Here is a 22,339-nt window from a genome sequence, read left to right on the forward strand (position 1 = left end):
AGAATACACATGAGAATGCACATTACTAGAGAATACTAGGGGAAAACCAGCAGCAGTTGCAGTGCAAACACTTACCAGAACAGGCATTGACACAGCAAGAGACATGGTCATAATAGGAGTAGTAGTCTGCATGTTCTGGGACACTGCATACCTCCCTAGCAAATTTGAGCCGACCTCGGCGAATCTAGAAGGCAGCAAACATGAATAGACTGGACAATCAAACAACAGGAATGAATGATGAGAGTGAGTGTGATGAGGTGTGTGTTTCCCACGCCCAAGGCACAGGTGAGAAGAGAGAGAGAATGAGAAACCCTAGTGGCAGGACTTCACCTAGGGGTGCCTAACGTACTCTGGCGACCAGGTAGCTAGTGCGTGAACCATCTGACGTGTAAGCCAGGACAACTTAACTGCTGGCGGGTGACCCTCCATATTCCAGCCAGTTAGACAGTAGGTTTTCTGTTAAATGTGTTACCCTACTGGAGGAGAACGTGAAGACCTGTGTACTATCTTGGCGTGTTTGTGAAATGTCTTGGATACCTGAAAGAGAATGGAACAAAATAATAAAAGCAAGCATACATCTGGGCGCCCATGCATACGGGTCAATCATACAACACAATTACTCAATAGGCCAAACACACGAAAGGGTATCCAAGGTGCAATATGTATGGACAAGTGTGAATGTTAAGTAAGACTATGTGTGATAACTACTGTGTTGGGACAAGACAGAGGTGAGCAAATACTGGAAACAAAAGGAAAGGAAACACAAAAGACAACAAATACTGCGAGGTCTTGAGGAGAACTGGCTCACATGAATCTGAATGAAAATCTGAGAAAAATCTGAATGAAAATCTGAGGAAAATCTGAATAAGAACTGGCTCAACTAAATCTTTCCAGCTATAGATACGATAATAATACACAATAATGAGACTGGATGAGAAAATACACTCCTACATAAACTGGACTTTCTCTGGGGTATATATATATACTGACTTCTCTTACTCAGAGGAGGAGCTATCTGACTTAGACACTGGAAAATATACTGTTTTACAAAAGAGGCGCTCTACTCTGAGGCAATCTATGTAACCTTGTGCTTACTCAGAGGAGGAAATACAAAGACTTCGATAACACTGGAATGCAATAGTACAATAAGTGCAATAATGGAATAAGTGCAATAATACCCTGTGTGGAACACACAATCACAGGAAAGTGCATTAGGAAGGAATGGGTTAAGTGTCTCTGTTAGGTAGAGTCTCTTTTTAGGCACTTAGAACATCGTCCATGTAAAAGGCTCTGGGACAGGCACTAGAGAACAGTTTGGTTATGGTGAGTGTCCATCAGCTCATGGCTGGTTAGTACAGGGAACTTGGTCAGGAGGACCAGGCACGAACCTTGAACGTTGCAGGAACTGGAACAAAACAGTTAGACAACAAAACAGTTTAAGGTCTCTGTAGCGGATACTTAGCAGAAATGTCCTGAAGGACCCTGAGTAGGCTTCTTCTTTTTCTTCTTCCACAGATAGCGATAGTGTAAAGGGCCTGAAGCAGAAGCATCACTGGATGCCGTAGTGACTACAATGCTGGGCGTCACCATGGTGATAGGAGAGATGATGGGGGCCACATGATAGGTGACAGTCGTGGTAGAAGAGGCAGCCTTAGCCACAGCAGTGGGAGCAGTAGAGGGGGCTGCCGTAGTAGACGGGCCCGCTGTAGTGGAAGCTGCAGGAGTAGAGCTAGGCATAGCGGTGGCAGCTGTAGTGGCAGGCGACAGGGCAGCGAGGGCCTGCTGAATGTCCTCGATCAGCTGCATAATCTTAGGCCTAGGCCCGAGCATCCATTGCAGCAGGGGCGGCGAATCACGCCCTGGAGGTTGCCACAGACCCAGTGGTATGAAGGCCTTAGCAGAGTTCTCCCCTTTAGGGCCAGGGACTGAGGACAACAGAGTCGGTCCACTTACAATATGTTCGCTGTCCGGTGATGAGGACCCTCCGGTACAAGAAGCGAGGTCAGCGGTGCTGGAGTGACCGGGTCCCGGAGAAATGCTGGTCTCAGGTATGGGCCCCTCATTCTGATCAGCAGAGGCCGGGATGAAGGCCCGGCGAAGACTTACGTTGTCCGACGGGGCAGCGGCCCAGCTGGTGTCGCTGTAGGATGGGAGCGGTGCTAGCAGGCAGGCAGGATTGCTCTCCGGCAGCTCCGGCATCACTGGTGCTGCGGCTGCAGGCAAACGTTTCTCGGGGGCCGCCATCTTGCCACGCTCTGGCTGGAACTTGTAGCAGGAAGGGGAGGAGCGCCAGGCTGGAGGATCAGGTTCCAGAATCTGCCCAGCAACAGTGACGTCATCCGGCCCAGCCAGCCAATCAGGAGCAGCCAATGGAAAGTCTATGGCGCCGGACGATTCCCGCGCTTTGGCAGCATGGCTGTTAACCCCCTCCTCTCCGGGGTATGGCGCAGCCAGAAATTGGAGAAGACAGCGGCCATCTTGGGTACTGTTTAGGGCCCGAAACACTTTAATCACCCCCATAGTAATCGGCAAAGTCTCTGGGGGGGTAACAGCACAGTTTTGGGGCACTTAAAGTTTGTACAACACAGTCTTTTATCCTGTTCGTGACGCCAAAAATGCGATGCCCTGGCCCCTGGGGGCCACTTCCGCAGTGCTGGTGTTATGAGCGGGCAATGACCGGGGCAGCTGCAGGGGTTATACTTGTCACGGTATAAGCCTGAGGGCAGCACAGCTGTAGGGACGGTCTGTGGAATCTGCGGGTGATGATGGGCATGCGATTCTTCGCTGCACTTAGTCAGGGCACCAGTTAGTGGACACCAATGCCACAGGGTTCAGTAACAGCGGTTTTATTATAGATGAGGTAACTAGTAGCAACAGTTCTGTCCGGATGCAACCGGGTATATAGCAGGCTTTGACAAATAAGCAGGAGTGGTGCTGCATAGGCTGTGAGAATACGTGCCGGATGATGGGAGTAGGAGTATGAGAGAAATAGCGTTGCTGGGTGGATTAGCTTGAGAATAATACTTGCTGTGAATCCTTGTAGCGATGAGGAGAGATAACGGAATGACACCCAGATGAGAGAGAAGAAACTCCGGACACTTGAGCAGGCAGATACAGCCGAAGACTTGAATACAGCAGCAGACTCAGTCACTCTTCTGAGGGAGAGGACAGAACAACACAACCTCCTTGCTTGGAAGCAGGGGGAAGACTAACTTGTTAGGAGGAAGTGGGAGGTCACATGGTTGCTCCTGGCCAGAGCTAGTCGGCCATTGGAGGAACCATGGTTACAGGTCACGTGATCAACAGCCTTGCATACCACTGTACAATGCAATAATACACAGGAATATATGAGAATACACATGAGAATGCACATTACTAGAGAATACTAGGGGAAAACCAGCAGCAGTTGCAGTGCAAACACTTACCAGAACAGGCATTGACACAGCAAGAGAAATGGCCATAATAGGAGTAGTAGTCTGCATGTTCTGGGACACTGCATTTGTTTATAATGTCCCCCCTCTACATCCCACTAACCTCCCCATATACCCCACACCACTCCCAGAATCTCAGAACTCTGATCTCTGCAGTGCAGTGCTTCTGGGTTTGTAGACAATAAGTCATAGGCCAGCTTAGCCAATCCGTGGCCACAGTGGTGTGCCGCCATATTGCTTACAGACTTGGAAGTGGTGTGCTGCAGAAACCATAGCTCTGGGATTCCGGAGACAGTGGGAGAACAAAGGAGGTAAGTGAGGTTTGTTTTGACAACCCTTTTAGGTTTAGCACTTTGTCTGTTCTCATCCTTGTACCTCATCATTAAAGGACAACCAGATACATTATTACGCTTATTTGTGAAGGCCCCTCATCACTGTTCGAGCCTAAAGTGGTTTGATGGGACTAGTGGAGCCATTCAAGCCCCTGTGACCACTAAGAACTTTACTACTAAGGGCTACTGTTCCATCATCCCAGTAATAGCCACCAGTTACTCAGTCAGGGTGGGTTCACACTACAGAATCCTGGCAGATAACCCACTGTGGGTTCTGTTATTCGTCTCCGCTCGTGGCAGTGTGCATCTCCACCCATTCTCCACTCCGTTCTATGGCCAGGTGGATTCTGTCATCTGCCGAAAGAATTGACACCTGGATTCCGTAGTGTGAACCCACCCTCACGGTACCTTTTACCCCTGGACTGTCTCATTTTTTCCTATGAACATTTATAGGGTAAATGGGGAGAGTCTGGGGCACGCATAGTCCCAGCAAGTACAAATCAGTGAGATAATCTGACCACAAATAGTTACTGAGATCACATGGCCCACAGGACTATCCAGATGCTGAGCTCCTCCATTGGTGGTGATGATGGGGAAGCAGATACTGAGAAGAACCAGAATTTTAGATAGAAAATATCACTAAGTCGCAGCAAGTGTTAATGAAATCTGTCGACTATTTTATTTTCTACTTTGCATTTTTAAGTGAAGAAGATATTTTCCTCCCTGATGCTATGAGACCGGAGTGTAATATTAGGACACCATGTATGATAGTGAGCAGAGCTGTGTATATAAGGGGGAGGATTGGCTCAGGCTGCAGTGACACAAAGATGCTGCACAACTTACTGCCGGTCACTATATCACTGAGTGCTGAGACCCCGGGGCTATTACTTCTTATTATAGGATGGATTGCTTTATACTTTATTACATTGTCTTCATCTTCAGTATCATATTTTTCACTAAAGACTCTGTTCTGTGTGTTACTCCCATGTATGATATCTTATATATTTACCAGTCAGTCTCCAGCACCGGCCTGTAGGCTCCAGATACAATCAGTGTATGAGGACTATGAATATGTACAGGACGGAGACATTATGGTCGGAGGAGTTGTCACTGTCCACAGTCTTATAAAATATGTGAGTGCGATGGATCAAGGTGGCCTGATGTGTCTTCAGTAAGTGCCAGAACAGTTTTACATTCTGAAAATCCGGCTCTTAGTGTGGCGAGAGGGTTGGGTTTAAGTTTTATCATGTGATAAAACGTACAGGGATAGATGGATGACGTCTCAGAGAGTGATATATACCGGTGCACCCTGGATTGTCACACACTGTTGTCTGGACGCACATTTTGGCACATAGGGGTGGGGTGGGGGGGAGGGCACGGCAGCATGGGGGGGGGGGGAGGGCACGGCAGCATGCATCTTTTCCACTCATTCGCTTCATTAGAGTCTGGACAGAAAGGGGGACATCAAGACTAGTGTATGAGTAGGCCGGTCTTATATAAAGCCCCATCCCCGGTTTCTGATTTGCAAGGAGGCGGGCAACTCAGGAGCAGGTGTAGATTTGTGGCATGATTTACCCCACACCTCCTCTTACCTGCCTGCAGGAGATACAACTGGTTTACACCACAGGAAAATGACGAATCTGCCCCTTTTCCATGGCGTACGCCTGTGGTGCATTGTGATAAATGTAATGTCCCCCAAAAAGTTGGACAGGATGGGGGGGGGGGCATTTAAAAAGTTTACTATGGGGCCCAGCCATTTCTAGTTCTAGTTACGCCGCTGCCTGACACCATGGGCCCTGTAGAAGCTGCTATGGTGGTAGTTATGCCCCTGAAAATAATTTAATAACTGAATATAAAAGGGAAATTGTAAAATTCTGATGTAAATACTGGTCCATAGTTAGAAGTGATCTGATCCTGAAATCTGTAGTTCCCCAAATATCCAGGTATTATATTCCATAAAACAAGAAACCTATGTAGCCCCTTGTTGTCTTAGTCCTTTAAATCAAGCATCAGTGATCTGTCAGTTATTCAGTTAAACTTTTTGGCCTAAAAATGGACCCAATGACCTCTGAAATGATCCCTGATACTCACAATAATATGATCCAGAGAGGGAGTGTGATGTTCCAGAGAGGGAGTGGGGTGTCCCACCATGGGTGTTGCTACTTTAAACACCCCTTACAAAAGCCTGGTATCTTAAAAGTGAAATGGTAATGAAGTCATGTATATGTTTTGCCACTAGATGTCAGTAGTATTTATATTCATGTATATACTTTGCACAGCTGTGGTCATGTCAGGGTTATTGTTTTGTTTGTGATCTGTACACCAATGAGAGCTACTCTTTCCCTCCGCCTAGCTCTATCCTTCTTTCTTCTCGCACTCTCTTCTCCACCACTGACAGGAGCTGTTATACCCCTGTAGGAAATCGTTACATGGGAAGAGAAAGTGTAGACCCACACTTAGTTAAGTTCTCTTCTGTTTCTCAGTGAAGAACGACACACAGATCAGGCATCCCTGCTGAGTTAGCCACTGACCTGGCTCTGCCAGGTTCCCTGTCTGGGACAGACCAGCTGTAGTGTACAGATGTATGGAGGAGAACACAGAGACTTTCCTTTCTAATGCAACACTACCTATAATGCAGTGCTAAACACCTAAAGAGAGGACAAGTCAGAGATCACCCCAACCCACGCCGTGAACCACTTAAACACAGTGCAGAACAGTATCCTATAAGTAGAGGAATTGATCCAGATAGAGTACGTAGGCTCTTAGCTGCTTTGCTCTATCTCGCAAAGCAGGTGACACCGGAGGACCGGACACTTCGCTCAACTCAGGTAACTAGTACTGGGGCTTGTGTCACCCTGATAGGACGGGTAGCTCATCACTGCAGGGCAAAAGGTGGTATAGCGACAAAGGTCGAAACACAGGCACAAGTATTCTTCTTCTTTCAAGTCTTCTTCTCAAGTATTCTACTTCTTCTAAAGTTCCGGCAGAGCACATTACTAAATTGGGTTTGGACTCTCATGACCTACTCTTCGCCACTCCTCTGAACTATCTCTACTTTTCTCAGCACACAACCAAGTCAGCACTGCTACTCTTCTCTCTACGTCAACAGCTATCAGTACAAATCTAGTGTCTGGTCTGTATCAGTCAAGAATTGTTAATCTGTATTGCAAAAGATTCATCAGTAAAAGAAAGTTTATTTATTCTATTGGGGCTCAGTAATTATTGTACCAGCACCTACACAGCAGCTACACCATCCTTGGGTCACCTCCCCTTTCTGTGGGTGCGGTACCGAGAGTCTGAGTGGGTCATAACCCCACTCCGGACCACTGTGAGGGAGCCCAAGGGAGCCATCACAAGCCAGCAGGTCAACGATCATTGGGGAACAGTAAAGCCGGCCACAAAAAACTAAAAGCAGATGTGCCTTTATACCTGTGTGCTGAGTCAGCAATGGCGTCACGACAACCTATCACCTGGCTGAGCTATATTCCACCAATAATGATGAGCGAACGTGCTCGTCCGAGCTTGATACTTGATCGAGTATTAAGGTACTCAATGGTACTCGTTACTCGGACGAGCATCTCACGATACTCGAGGAAATCTCATCATCCGTTTCTGGTAAGCTTGGGCGCTATTTCTCAGCCAATAAACTTGCAGGAGACTCTTTGGTACATCCTGCAATGACGTGGGACCCATACATGTTGATAGTAGCGATTGGTTGGCCAGATCAGATGACCCTGCCATACAAAACTTGGCGCCGGCAGTGCTCGCTTCAGGCGCATGCTGTGAGAGATCAGGGACAGAGCTGCTGCTGGTCACGGAGAGTGTCAGTGTAGGATTTAGTGTTCCAGTAGGCAGGGTATATACTAGCAATATAAACAAACAGACCTTTTCAGGGCTTAAAAGCTTTTATTAATACTATTACTACAGACTGCTGGCTGGGAGTTGTAGTGCTGCTACCGCGATTTCCCCAGCACACTGTGGTGACCGGCTGCTGGCAGAAAGGGGGCAATAGGTATTGCACATACCCCTAAGAAGTGCTCAGTGTACTCTTTTTTTGATTTTGGGGCTGGTGGTGCTGCTATATTACACTGTATTGCTGGGATTTGTAGTACATCCTGCATAGAACTTCACTGCTGATTGGAAGGGGGTGTCAGAGTGTGTATAGTTCACGCCAATACCAGATTGAACCAAACAGCCACCCTAAACTAGTGGGCACTACACTGTATTGCTTCTGTATCACTTCTAATGGTTCTCTTTGTCCTGCCATGGTCTGACGTCACACTACATCTGTGGAGGAGCAGGACTAGTTGCCGGGGGCCCGCCGATTGCACCCCGCCAACCAGCCAGCTGTTTTATTTTATTTTTTTGGTCTAGCCGTGGCCGGGGCCTCACCACCCCCGGTTGAGAGGCATCAAGTGTACTGTTGAGGGTGAGTGGTGACTGACAGCAGGCTTAACCAGTTAGCTGTCAGCACCCGGGTTCATGTCCACTACATATCCCAGCCCCTGGACTCACTCCAATTTGTGGGTGAGCTCACTTGATTCCTCACTTACTTGTAATGGTTCTCTGTGTCCTCACTGCCATGCTGTGTCTGGCCTAATTTTTGGGAGACTCACTAGCTTCCTCACTCACTTGTAATGGTTCTCTGTGTGTTCAAGGCCCTGCACTGTCTGACCTAGTTTTGCCCTTGCCTCTAAATTGTCTACTGCTCGGCCTTAACTGGCATCCATGTTGACTACTGCTGGGCCTTAACTGGCATCCATGTTGACTACTGCTGGGCCTTTACTGGCATCCATTTTGACTACTGCTGTGCCTTTACTGGCATCCATGTTGACTACTGGTGTGCCTGCTCTTGCCTCCTTGTTGGCTACTGCTGGGCCTTAACTGGCATCCCGGGTTCGAGTGTAATTAGCAGTGAGCTTGGTTGCATGTGACAAGGGGCGGAACCTGGTGGCGGCTCTGCAACTCGGCAGCCTCACACATGTACCATGCCTGGCCCACGTCTTCAACCTAATGTTGCTGCGGTTCCTTAAAACTTACCCCAATGTGGCTGACTTGTTTACCAAGGTGCACCGCATCTGTGCGCATTTCCGCAAGTCAACCAGTTAAATTAACCCCAACTGCTGCAGTCAAATTCAAAGTCAAATTGAAACTCAAAACAACGGTGGGGGGAGAAGTGGAGAGTGTCATGATGCAGGGAATGTTACCCCAACTGCTAGAGTCAAATTCATAGTCAAATTCAATTTACCTTCCTTGTCTTGTCCATTTCGAACCATATTATCTGTGGATGTGATCTTATCTTAGGGGTGTCCTCTGCCATCCTTACACCAGCACCTTCTACCTTTTTTGGATGTTTTAGCCGTTTTGAAGGCAGGATTGACCAGGCCTTTCACCAGTAGCTTCTATCCTTACTTGGATGTTGTAGCCTTTTCAAAGGCAGGATTGACCAGGTCTTTTTAATAGACATTTGCCCTCTCTTAGAGACTCTTTAAAGGATTGAAAGTGTATTCATTCATTCAAATCAAATTCCGGGTCCCCTTAAGAAGACTGTATTGTTATTCTTGGTCCCTACCACCAAAGATATGCCTCTCATGCACAACTGCATGTGGGTGTGAGACTAGATCTAGACATAATAGCCAACAGAGGAGCCAGAAGCAGCTATCTCTGCAAGCTAAGTTCTTTTATATTGTATTTGTGAGCGAGTTTTGGAGCGTGCAAGTTTTTGATCTGAATTGTGTTTTTGTCTCAAGTGTTGGACTTTAATATTCTGGGACTTTAGATTTGGGGAGTTTTAGAGGAAAACAAATTGTTTATTTGCTTTTGAACACATTGTTTGCTTTTGTTGCTTGTTTTTTTATTTTATTTATTTATTTATACATAATATCCCCATAAAAATGAGCGCCATGTTTTACAATGCGGCCCAGTGTACATCTTGTGCGATGTATGCAATCCTTGATCAACTGATCGAGGGTGCATACCATTGTGGGAGATGTGTGCATGTTGCTGGTTTGGAAGCCCAGATCCTGGATCTAAATGAGCGGCTGCGACGATTGAGATGCATTAGCAAACTGGAAAGGGGTCTGCTGCTCACTGAGCAAGCACTCCAAGGGGTAGATGGGGGAGAGAGTGATAGCATGGAGGTACAGGAGGAAGAGGCAACTAGTTGGGTCACAGTTAGAAAACGGGGTAGAGGGAAGAGTGTGAGGGAGGCCAGTCCTGATCTGGCACACCCCAACAAGTTTGCCAAATTGGCGGATGAGGGGGATGTTGATTCAGGGGTGGCATTGCTGCAGCAGGACACTGCCTCTGAAAGCCAGGGGGTGTCTGCTCCAGTAAGGTGGGAAACAGGAGTTCAGGGCAGGCCAGGCAGCTACTGGTAGTGGGGGACTCAATTATTAGGGGGACAGACAAGGCAATTTGCCACAAAGGCCGGGATCGTCGAACAGTGTGTTGCCTTCCTGGAGCTCGAGTTCATCACATCGACTACTGCTGGGCCTTTACTGGCATCCATGTTGACTACTGCTGACTACTGTGGTTCCTGCCCTTACCTCCATGTTGGCTACTGCTGGGCCTAAACTGGCATCCATGTTGACTACTGCTGACTACTGGTGTGCCTGCCCTTGCCTCCATGTTGGCTACTGCTGATCCTGCCTGGCCTCCATGTTAACTACTGTTGCTCCTTCCTGGCCTCCATGTTGGTTACTGTTGCTCCTGCCTGGCCTCCATATTGGTTACTGTTGCTCCTGCCTGGCCTCCATGTTGGTTACTGTTGCTCCTGCCTTGCCTCCATGTTGGCTACTCCTGATCCCGGGAGTTCTCTGTGTGCTCAATGCCATGCAGTGTTTGGCCTAATTTTGGGGAGGCTCACTTGCTTCCTCAATTACTTTTAATGGTTCTCTGTGAGCTCACTGCCATGCTAGGTCTGGTATAATTTATGAAAGGCTGATTGGCTACCGCTTCTACCTTGTTCACTCTGTCCTCACCACTATGCTGTGTCAGGCTGAATTTTTTGGTGGTTCATGATATGCTACCTCTGTTTTAATGGTTTCCTGTGTTCTCACTGCCATGCTGTGTCAGGCTGAGTTTTTGGGTGGTCCCTATGCCTACCTCCATTTTAACCAGGCTGTTGCACAGAATTAGGCATAATGGTATCATTAGGCAGCCTCAGAGGCATGCATACATGCTGCCCCTGCTGTTTCCTGTACATTTCTGTTGTGTTTTCATCAATTTCTGAGGTTGACAGGTTTTCACACGACCTTCTCTGTACTAAACTTGAGTCTCCTGCAAAAAAGCTTGAGTCTCCTATTGACTTCGATGGGGTTCGTTTCTCCAAACGAGCATTCGAGTATTGGAAAAAACTTGTCTCGAGTAACAAGCACCCGAGCATTTTATAATATTCATTTGTCAATCCGTCGGGTCCGGGTGACTTATTGGATTTAAGTGATCTTATTATGAAGGCCACTTCTTTCTCTGTCAGTGGTTTGGATGGTTCTTCACGTTCTTGGGGTTTGACAGAGGGGAGTGAGATACTATTCAGAAATGACTGAATACCTGTCCTAGTGGGTTGGATATTATTAGAGTCCTTAGCAAAATTATAAAAATTCTCAGAATATTCTGCCAAACTGTCCATTATTCCCTGTGGGTCCATAATTTTATTTTTATTAGTCATAGGGGATTCTTGGTTTAGCTGTTTGGTCACCGATTTGGTTAGCTAGCATTGCAGATGGCATGTTTCCATACCATAATGCTACAATTTTAGCTTTCGTAAAGAAAAATCTTACTTATACATATTTATTTCGTGAAGATGTTGTGATAAAGCTGAAATTTTATCTGCTCTTTTTGGATCAGAATGTATCCTATGCTAATATCTAATGCTCTAGGCCCCATCTCTTTGACACCAGAATAAAATGATTTTTTTCACCAGAATATCAGCACCAGCAGACAAGGGAGCCCGGGACCTGGCATCTATCAAGGCTACAGAATGGTATCAGAGGTTTAGGGGTGGTGTTGGGTCAAAACAGATTTTCTTTAAAAGAAACTGTGTTACCATGCTGTGGCGTGTTATCGGTAAATCAATCTCCTTATTTTACAGGCCAGTCACGTATTACTATGAGAATCTATTGGCTTTCTTCTATTCTGTTGATGAAATCAATAAGAATCCTGCTATTCTACCAAACCTGACTCTGGGATATCACATCTATGACTCCTGTGCAGATCCCAGGAAGGCCATAAAGAGCATTTTACAGATATTATCTGGGCCCGGACACATTGTCCCCAACTACTCCTGCACTCGGAAGAAGAAGGTTGTTGGATTTATTGGAGATCATTTCTCTTTGACCACTTTACCTGTAGCGCAATTCCTGGGGATCTATCCGTACTCACAGGTTAGTAATAGTGTCACATTAGCAATCAATTTCAGTACCTGACTCCATGCTATTCAGTAACTGAGCAGACTGTTCAGCATGGGGACCATGCTATTAAGTCTGGCACCCAGAAGGTTAAATGGGGATGCTATGCATCCTCACTTAACCCTCTGGAGTCCAGACTGTTCAGCCTGGCATCTGATGGGTTAAAAGGGAATGCAATGCATCTTCATTTAACCTCTGGGGGCCAGATGTTTAGCATGGTCCCCAATGGGTTAAGTGGGTATGCTATGCACCTTTACTTAACCCCTTGGGGACCAGACTAAGTTTTTGAGCCCAAAAATTGCATTCCCATTGATTTAAATGGGATGCAGATTTGATTCTGGGTTGGGGTTCAGTCTGGCTACTCGAACCATTTTTCTTTTTCCTGTTTGGTCTTACCCAGAAAACTTTAATATCTGCCCAAAACCACTGCTACAAATAATCATCTTGAAGATAGAGACAGAAAGGAATAAAAATGTGACCAGAATATGACCCCTCCCCAAATGGAATGTGCCTTGGTTTAATTGCTTATATTATGCTTATGACCAATATTTTATTATATTACAGATTAGTTATGGAGCCACAGACACATTGCTGAGTGACAGACGTCTCTTCCCGTCTTTTTTCCGGACCGTCCCTGACGACCAAAGAACTTTTTCTGGCATATGTCATTTTTTGAGATACTTAGGATGGACCTGGGTTGGAATCATATCCAGTGAAGATGAAGCTGGAGAAAGAGAAGTACAAGTACTAATAAACCTTCTCGCCAGTCACGACATCTGTGTGGCCTTTGTTATGAAAGGTGGAAATCATGCTAGTGATAACATGGCAAGAAACATTGCGATGATAAAGAAGTCTTCTGCCCGGGTTGTTATAACTTGTGGAGGTTATACCACCTTTCTGCAGTTTATTTATGATCAATTTAATCATGTGTTACATGACAAGATCTTAATCCTTACCCCCACCTTCGCTCCTAATATTGGATACGTCATACAACATCCACAGGTGTTCAACCTTAGTCTTTTATTTGTTGAACGCCCAGGGAAAGCTCCGAACATGGAGCATTACTTCAAAAGTTTCCATCCCCGGAGGAATCCTAAAGACATGATTCTTGAAACTTTCTGGATTATATTGCATAAATGTTTATCGGGAAAAGCGGAAAAGGATGATTTTTTTTCAAAACTACATAAAATATCTCTTCGTAAATGTGACGGAACAGAACGAATAGATGATCTTCTTGATATGTCATTTAAAAGAACCTATTCTCAGATGTATTCTGCTGTTGGGACCATGGTCTTTGCCGTGAACCATATGTACAATGTTCATAAGCATCAATCTACAGCCCATCAGTTATATCAATATGCACACTCTGTAAGTCAGTGGAGAATATTTAAGATCTCCTTAAAAAACATTTAACATCCCCGTTAACAGCCCAGTCTCCCCATCATCCTAACAGTTTCTTTCACTTCCTCTCTTTGCCTCTTTCAGTTTTCTGACTCTCCAATGCACAAGTAATACTCTTGAACTGGTCTTCCCTAGACTAGTCCAGTTGCTAACTTTAATTTGTCTCTCTCTGAACTCCCAGACCACAAATTGCTCTCCTTCTTGATCACAAATTCTGGCCACCAACTTCAAAGACAAATAGATGACATTTGTTAAGAGATCATCTCTCAGTCCCCAAGTAGTATTAATCCCATTCCAGGCTCCTCTCGTCCCATCACCCGGTGGCATAGCTACCATGAAGGCAGACCGTGCAACTATCATGGGGCCCATGTGGTAAGGGGGCCCTGCGAAGTGTGCCTTCATGGTACACCAATGACAGCAGAGAATGGTGTAGTTGGGGACACGCAGACAGGTCAGGGCAGGCTGCTGACAAAAATGGAGTCAAGGGCCGGTAGCAAAGGGACTGGTACACTGTATCACTGACAGAGAATGTTTTTTCTGCAGACCGTAAGGCACTAATGATTCAGCAAGGACCAAAGGAAGAGGCTGGGCTCTATAGGGAAGGCCCTGGGGCTTAAACCAATTTTGGTGCACTGGCTCTTTAAATTGTAGCAGAGTCGATGTGTGTGCACCAGCCCTAGGAGAAGGAGACACATGTACCAACCGGCAGAGGAGTCAGGGAAGTGTCAAGAGGTGCAGGAGCTGGGAAGAACAGGAGGAGAAGCTGGGCACACCAGAGGTACGTGTCATGACTGTGACACTGACAATACCTCCCACCTCTTTGGCCTCCCCTTCTTTCTTGCATGTAAGAACTTCTTGGTGAGATCCCAATCTAGAATTTTGGCCTCAGGCTCCCAAGATCTCTCTTCAGGGATGAAGCCCTTCCAATCTACCAGAAAACGATGTCTTCCTCTAATAACCTTCATGGCAAGAATTTCCTGAACCAAAAATACATCAGAAATATCCACTTGCGAAGGCAACACTTTGTGAATAATGATTTAAAAAACTACTAGTCTCAGTGGGGAAACGTAGGAAGAATCTGGAGTCTGGAAAAGGAAGGCAAACAAAGCTTGTAAACCACAGGGTTGATCCGTTTCAGCACAACAAAAATTGAGAATCTTCAAGTGGATGTATTTGGAAGATAGCCAAACCTTTTCCACAGGAGTGAAAGAGGCTGTAGGCCTTCTTTTGTCTGCCTGAGACTTCATACGTAAGGAAGCCTGTAACAAGGACTGATGAATCTTGTTCCAAATAGCTGAGAAGTCCCGAAACAACTCAACAGCGAGACCATCCGAGCAGACGGGCACAGGCAGGGGAGGACAAGAATGTTGGCTATACATGGAATGGAGAGTCTCCAGTGGAACTGGAGTCTTGATGAATGTAGGAAAATTCTGCCCATGGTAACAAGTCAGCCCAATTGTCCCCAAAAGCCGACACAAAACGGCGCCGGTTGCATCCTAGGATCTGGTTAAGCCTTTTGACTTGGCCAGTCCACTAGGTATGATAGGCTGAAGAGAAGTCCACTTTGCAGACGGTAAAAGAGGGCTCACCAGATTTTAGAGACAAATTGGGACCCATGATTAGGGGTCCCATGATGAGGTAGGGATGGTCCGAACCTGCTGAGGTTCGGGTTCGTACGAACCTGAACTCTCGGCAATGATTACTGCTGTCTGCCCGCTCCGTGGAGAGGGTGGATACAGCCAGAGGACCACCTGGAAAACTGGGATACAGCCATAGCCATAGGCTGTATCCCAGTTTTCCAGGCGGTCCTCCGGTTGTATCCACCCACTCCACAGAGCGGGCAGACAGCAGTAATCATTGCCGAGAGTTCAGGTTCGTACGAACCCGAACCTCGGCAGGTTCAGACCATCCCTAATCAGAGGCAATATTGAGGGGAAATCTATTTAACTGAAAAATGTGCTGAAAGAAAAGACTGTCCAGCTGGGGAGCATAGGGAAGCCAAGGGAGTGGAACAAAATGAGACATTTTCGAGAACCGGTCTGTGACTACCCAAAATGACAGAATTGCCAGCATAGGAGGGAGGGTCTGTGATAAAGTCCAAGGCAATATGGAGCCAAGGGGTATCCAGTACCAGCAAAGGTTAGAGTAGACTTTCAGGCTTTTGTCAAAAAGACATATTGTGGGTACATAAAGCGCAGGAAGACACAAAAATGTCCTTCGTCAAAGTAGGCCACCACTAGTAATGGGAGAACAGGTCCTGTTTAGGCCAGGATGCCCCACCGCCAAAGAGCTATGCCCACATTTTAGTACCGGTCCTCTGAGTGCTGGTGATAGATGCTGGTGGTTTTCCCAGGAGGCAACAGATGGAGATCCACAGAAGATCGGGGGTGAGATTTTCTGGTGGGGCAATGTGACAAGGTGTAGAATTTTGTCCAAGGACATCAGAGGACCAGGACAAGGCTTGACATTTGTCTCCAAGGGGCAGACGTTAATAAAGTAATTAAAATGTGAAAAGAACAGAGTCAACTGGCTTGCCTTGGATTGAGGTGCTGGGCCGACTTGAGGTACAGAAGGTTCTTGTGATCCATAAAAATGTTAATAGAATGCCCAGCCCCCACCCATAAGTGACACCATTCCATGATGCAAGCTTAATAGCTAGGAGTTCACAATCCCTGATAGTGTTATTTCTCTTGGACAGAGAAAATGTCTTCAAGAAGAAGCCACAGGTTTTGGTCTCGCTCCTTGAATTTTTTTTTTGAGTAAGGACTGCTTGTGCTTCAACTGAAAAAGCATGCAGCTCTAGGGAGAAGGGCTTAGCATATGGGCAAAATAAAATGGGAGCGAAAGCAAAGGCTGCCTTGAGTTTTTGTAAGGCCTTCTCCATCTCTGGAGACCCTGATTGTGGGTTACCATTCCTCCGGGTGAGCGTTCAATAGGTGCTACTACTGTGGAATATTGTGGGATGAACTGACAGTAATAGTTGGTGGATAGCCTGGAAGCCAATAGGACAAGGCCAATGAAGAATGTCTGAGAGCTTGGCTGGATCCATTTGAAATCCCTTATAGCCAAGGAATGGAAGACTAGAGTGATGGTACAAACATTTCTCCAGTTTGGCGTAGAGATGATTCTCCCTAAGATGCCTTTGAACTAAACGGACATGGTTAATTTGTTGGTAAAGAAGATGAGAATATCATCAAGGTAAACGACCACACAGGAATACAGAAGTCTTGGAAGACAGACAGGGCATTGCAGAGCCCAAATGGCGTAATCAAATACTTGTAGGGACCGTTCTGGATATTGAAGGCCGTTTTTCACTCGTCGTTCTTATGAATGTGAATCAGGTTATAGAATATAGTTTGGAACAGATTCAGGCACCTTGGAAGTGATCAAACAGTTCAGTGATTAGGGGTAAGTGATCTTATTAAGACCCCGATAGTCAATGCATGGCCTCAGGAAGCTGTCATCTTTTTAAACAAAGAAGAATCTTGCGCCCATAGAAGAAGTGGATTTTCAGATGAAACTTTTTTGCAGGTTTTCCTTGATAAAGGCACACATGTTCTTAGTCTCTGGAATTAAGAATATACCCTCCACCGTGGAGGTCAAGAGTCTTGCAGAAGGTTAATTGGGCAAATGTAGGGCCGATGAGGAGAGTCTCTGCTTTTTTGTCCCAGAAAAAACATCAACAAAGTCCTGGTAGGAAGCCGATAAAGCCAACAGATGCCCGGATGGGATTGGTGAAGGAACGGTAGGACCTCAACAAACTACCTCCCCTAAGCTGCAATCCAGCATGGGAGCTTGCCGCTGAAGCCATAGAAGCCCTAGGAGAATGGCTGAAGAGAAGCGGGTAAGAACAAAAATCTCTTCTTTGTGCAGGACGCCCAAATAAAAAAAAATTAAAAATCACCAATCCTGTACGATACTGGATGGTATCATTGAGAAACAGAAGATACGCTCAACGATTTAGGGAGGTGGAAAATTGCCCGTCCATAAGGCATTGAGATTCAGATCCACAGGAACAGTCATGGAGAGGAAGTATTCACACCTAGGAAGGCCTCTCCTACAGTACATTGCCTAGGTGCGGGAGTTTCCTGAATGCTGTGAACGCTGAGGGCAGTTCAGGTGGAAATGATCGGGACTGGCATAGTATAGGCATAAACTCTACTCCTACGTGAGACAACGCTGTCCACCTGCATGGGTTCCTCAGTAGAATGCTAAGGAGAGGGAGAGGGTGGTCTTTGGAAAGCAGATGCCAACCAAAAGGAATGGAAAGGACAGGCCAACTGGCACTATTGATGGACCTCCTCCTCTCTTTCAGAGATCGTTAATCTCGGTAGCGAAAAGGATTATATTATTCACGGAGGACGGAAGATCTCTGCTGGATAGCACATCCTTAACTTGACTGGCAAGTCCCTTCTTCAAGGTAGCAACTAGCATTGTTCTAATCAAGCTCTGAGGCCGGAGTGCAGAATTGCTCTGCATTAGAGATGAGCGAACCTCGAACATGCTCGAGTCTATCCGGACCCGAGCATTCGGCATAGTGGGGCTGCTGAACTTGGATAAAGCCCTAAGGCTATGGGGAAAACATATCCATGTATTAATGTTTTCCAGACAGCTTAAGAGCTTTATCCAACTTCAGCAGCTCCCGCTATGCCGAATGCTCGGGTTCGGATAGACTCGAGCATGCTTGAGGTTCGCTCATCTCTACTCTGCATACTCCTCAGTGGAAAAGTTCCCTTAATTAACATTTAGAAGATCGGTCTCAGCAGAGGATGCACAGGCAGGCTCCTCAAAGACGCATTTAAACTCTGACAAAAAGGCTTGGAGGTTGGTGGTGACTGGACCATCCCGATCCCACAGGGATGTAGTCCATGTCTTCCCAAAGAGAAGACAAATGCCCCCTTGGAGCGTTCAGTTGTAAAGTGGTTGGCCATGAACTCAATGTGCTTACTGTGTGACAAAGCCCACAAGAACAACTTGGAATTCCCATCAAATTTGGACAGTAGTGCCAGATGAAGATTAGGTTGCAAGCTTGATGCTGCAGGCACTGCAGGAGGTGGAGGCGCTGGTGGAGATTGTTGAGCCACTAGAAGTTGCTACACTGCAGCAGATAGTTGCTATAGTTGTTTGTGACTGCTGGACCATCTTCTGGGACAGCTAGGTGAGCAATCTGGAAATGTTAAAGACATCAGACACCTTTCCGGGATCTATGGCCGGGTCTTACTATAATGGCTAGAGTATAGTGGATGTGCTGCACCAGGGAGCGGAGTCTAAGGGGCTCTTTCACCAGAGACTGCCATAAGGCGACCCTAAGGTAACTAACCCAGTACAACTTGCTTGTGAGGTGAAGCGTGGTACAGTAACGTAAGGCAAAAGCATAGCCGGGGACAGGCAGACACATCAGGGCAGGCAGCTGGCAAGAACAGAGTCAGGGAACGGTAGCAAAGGGACTGTAATGGAAACCACTGGCAAAGAATGCTTTCTCTGTAGGCTGTAAGGCACTTAAGAACCAGCAAGGACCAAAGAAAGAGGCTGGCCTTGATAGGGAAGGTCCTGGGGCTTGCACTAATTAATGGTGCACTGGCCCTTTAAATTGAGCAGAGCCAGCGCAAGTGCATCCTAGGAGGCGGAGATGCGCACACCAGTCCACAGAGGAAACTGGGGAGTGCCGGGAGGCACAGGAGCTTGGAATCACAGAAGGATGAGCAGGGGATGCCGGATAACCGCAGATGCGATCCCATCCCCGGAGGTATGCGGCAGTGACAAATGGTATTGCAGTTCATTGGCTCTTCTGCAGGTAAGTGATATAGCATTGGGGTCTTTAAAGGAGCACTCCAGCAAAATATAAAAATTTACGGTGGGCAGGGGTGGGTGAGAACACAAAAAAGTCATACTTACCTATCCTAGTGCCTCTGCAGCACCACAAGCCCTCTGCTGGACTCCAATCTCCTGTTTCTCCCAGCTTCATGTGTCATTATGGAATAGGAAACAGGACTGCACACCTCTACCACTAAGATGGGGGCTCTTGTAGCAATAGGTTCTTCAACCGATTATCATGGATCGATAAGCCATGGCACACCGATTTACAATGCAGGTGAAGTAGTTTATTTACAGTGTAAGTAGAGAAAAAACAGACCAAAATGGGTCCTAACCAGGCACAGGGGTAGGACCTTCCTCAGGCATAGGGGTCTCTGTGTAAAAAATGGACATACTATAAATCAGCTGCTCATGGTACAGTATACATGGGAGTAAAGTAAGGTTTACAGTAGATGGTATAAATCAATAATGGAGACTGGATGACCACAGGCAAAAATAAATTACATACTATATAATACATGTATGTACACATTTCTATATACAAAATGATGCAGCGTCTGAAGCAAAACAGCATAAAAGTATGTATAGGGCAAGAGGTAAACAAACCAGATGGAATGGAGCCATAAAAAAGAGATAAAAAAATCAGATGAGATGAAAGGAGCAGAGGATAAAGAGAGAACAGCATAGACAGGGGCCATCTGCTGGCTGGTCAATAGTACTGCAGCTAGAGGATCAAAATGGAGGACTCAGGGAATGAGGGATGGAAATGAGGAGAAGAGTCAGTGGGAGAGAAGGGAGGTGGGAGCAGATGGATGCAGGGAAGGATCACCACATACTTGTAATGGAGGAGAAGGAATCCCGGCTGGTGGAGTGTGTGGGAGAGCAGCCTGTGCTGCCTAATAAGCATGGATGGTGGGGTCATGTGACATGGCATGTTCACCCGTCGTCCATGTACTACGTGGTGGGCGGGGCTAAGGGGGCGGAGCGTCAGAGCAGTCTGTGACATCAGTATAGGCCAGAACTAAGGGCAAAAGTGAGGGCAAGTGGGATGCACATGAGACATGTGAGTGGTGGCGCTGCGGCGGCGCTGGGACAGGTAAGTATGACTTCTTCATTATCTTCCTACCCACTCTGGATTTTTACATTTCACTGCCTTTATTTCTCTAGGGGGAAGCGGGTGTGCCTGAACAATAGGCAGCTTACATTATTTCTTTAATGGAGTGTATAATATTCTGTGGCATGTTACAATGATACGTATACATACAAAACCAGCCATTACATAGTATATCCTATTTCTTATGAATATTTGATGGGATCTTCATCTCTTTTATAACAGCTACCCCATCATTTAAAACTATTATTATGTTCCCACGGAGATGAAGGAGTCGATTCCTGTTTCACGGACAGAGGAGATGTAGTTTCCTCCTATATCATCTATAACGGCATCTTATGGACTGGAGATAACTTCACTATGTACCCGGTGGGACGGTACAGTTTTATTAAAGACTTGGATTTTTGGGTTGCCACAAAAAAAATAGTATGGAAAAATAATGCCAAAGAAGTGAGTTCTTGTATTATTTTCATGCCTGGTTTTAAGGAATGTACATTAAGGGTCTGTTCACATGCAGAGGATCTGCAGCTTCAAATCTGCGCCATCAAATCTGCTGCAGATCCTGTACGTGTGAACGCACCCTAAAGCTAACATCACAATTTGCCAGGATTGGCCATAACATTATCACTGGAGATAAGTAAGAGAAGAGAACACCAGGGTTATAGTGGGGGTCAGTGCCAGAATTCACAGCACTAAATGCTGTGGCTAATAAATCCAAGTCTTACCAGAGTTAGGCAATCAGTGCTGTGGCTCATAAATATAGGTGTTACCAGAGTTAGGCAATCAGTGCTGTGGCTAATAAATCCAAGTCTTACCAGAGTTAGGCAATCAGTGCTGTGGCTCATAAATATAGGTGTTAGTAGAGTTAGGCAATCAGTGCTGTGGCTAATAAATCCAAGTCTTACCAGAGTTAGGCAATCAGTGCTGTGGCTCATAAATATAGGTGATGCCAGAGTTAGGCAATCAGTGCTGTGGCTCATAAATATAGGTGTTACCAGAGTTAGGCAATCAGTGCTGTGGCTCATAAATATAGGTGATGCCAGAGTTAGGCAATCAGTGCTGTGGCTCATAAATATAGGTGATGCCAGAGTTAGGCAATCAGTGCTGTGGCTCATAAATATAGGTGTTACCAGAGTTAGGCAATCAGTCCTGTGGCTCATAAATATAGGTGTTACCAGAGTTAGGCAATCAGTGCTGTGGCTCATAAATATAGGTGATGCCAGAGTTAGGCAATCAGTGCTGTGGCTCATAAATATAGGTGTTGCCAGAGTTAGGCAATCAGTGCTGTGGCTCATAAATATAGGTGATGCCAGAGTTAGGCAATCAGTGCTGTGGCTCATAAATATAGGTGATGCCAGAGTTAGGCAATCAGTGCTGTGGCTCATAAATATAGGTGTTACCAGAGTTAGGCAATCAGTGCTGTGGCTCATAAATATAGGTGATGCCAGAGTTAGGCAATCAGTGCTGTGGCTCATAAATATAGGTGTTGCCAGAGTTAGGCAATCAGTGCTGTGGCTCATAAATATAGGTGATGCCAGAGTTAGGCAATCAGTGCTGTGGCTCATAAATATAGGTGATGCCAGAGTTAGGCAATCAGTGCTGTGGCTCATAAATATAGCTGATGCCAGAGTTAAGCAATCAGTGCTGTGGCTCATAAATATAGGTGATGCCAGAGTTAGGCAATCAGTGCTGTGGCTCATAAATATAGGTGTTGCCAGAATTAGGCAATCAGTGCTGTGGGTCATAAATATAGGTGATGCCAGAGTTAGGCAATCAGTTCTGTGGCTCATAAATATAGGTGATGCCAGAGTTAGGCAATCAGTGCTGTGGCTAATAAATCCA

The 22,339-nt window shown here is 46.2% G+C and overlaps 1 protein-coding gene across 1 annotated transcript in view; it reads left to right on the forward strand.

Annotated features, from left to right (window-relative positions):
* The first annotated feature begins 4,905 nt into the window (after nt 1-4,905).
* LOC138789165 (vomeronasal type-2 receptor 26-like) overlaps nt 4,906-22,339 on the forward strand; it is a 33,236-nt gene continuing 15,802 nt past the window's right edge. The window contains exons 1-6 of the mRNA XM_069967769.1: nt 4,906-4,934; nt 11,856-12,147; nt 12,736-13,539; nt 13,657-13,679; nt 14,224-14,350; nt 14,448-14,587. Of these exons, the coding sequence (XP_069823870.1) occupies nt 4,906-4,934; nt 11,856-12,147; nt 12,736-13,539; nt 13,657-13,679; nt 14,224-14,350; nt 14,448-14,587 (1,415 nt within the window). The remainder of the gene's footprint in view (nt 4,935-11,855; nt 12,148-12,735; nt 13,540-13,656; nt 13,680-14,223; nt 14,351-14,447; nt 14,588-22,339) is intronic.

The sequence above is a fragment of the Dendropsophus ebraccatus genome, chromosome 4 (assembly GCF_027789765.1).
Source record: "Dendropsophus ebraccatus isolate aDenEbr1 chromosome 4, aDenEbr1.pat, whole genome shotgun sequence".
NCBI classification, from domain to species: Eukaryota; Metazoa; Chordata; class Amphibia; order Anura; family Hylidae; genus Dendropsophus; species Dendropsophus ebraccatus.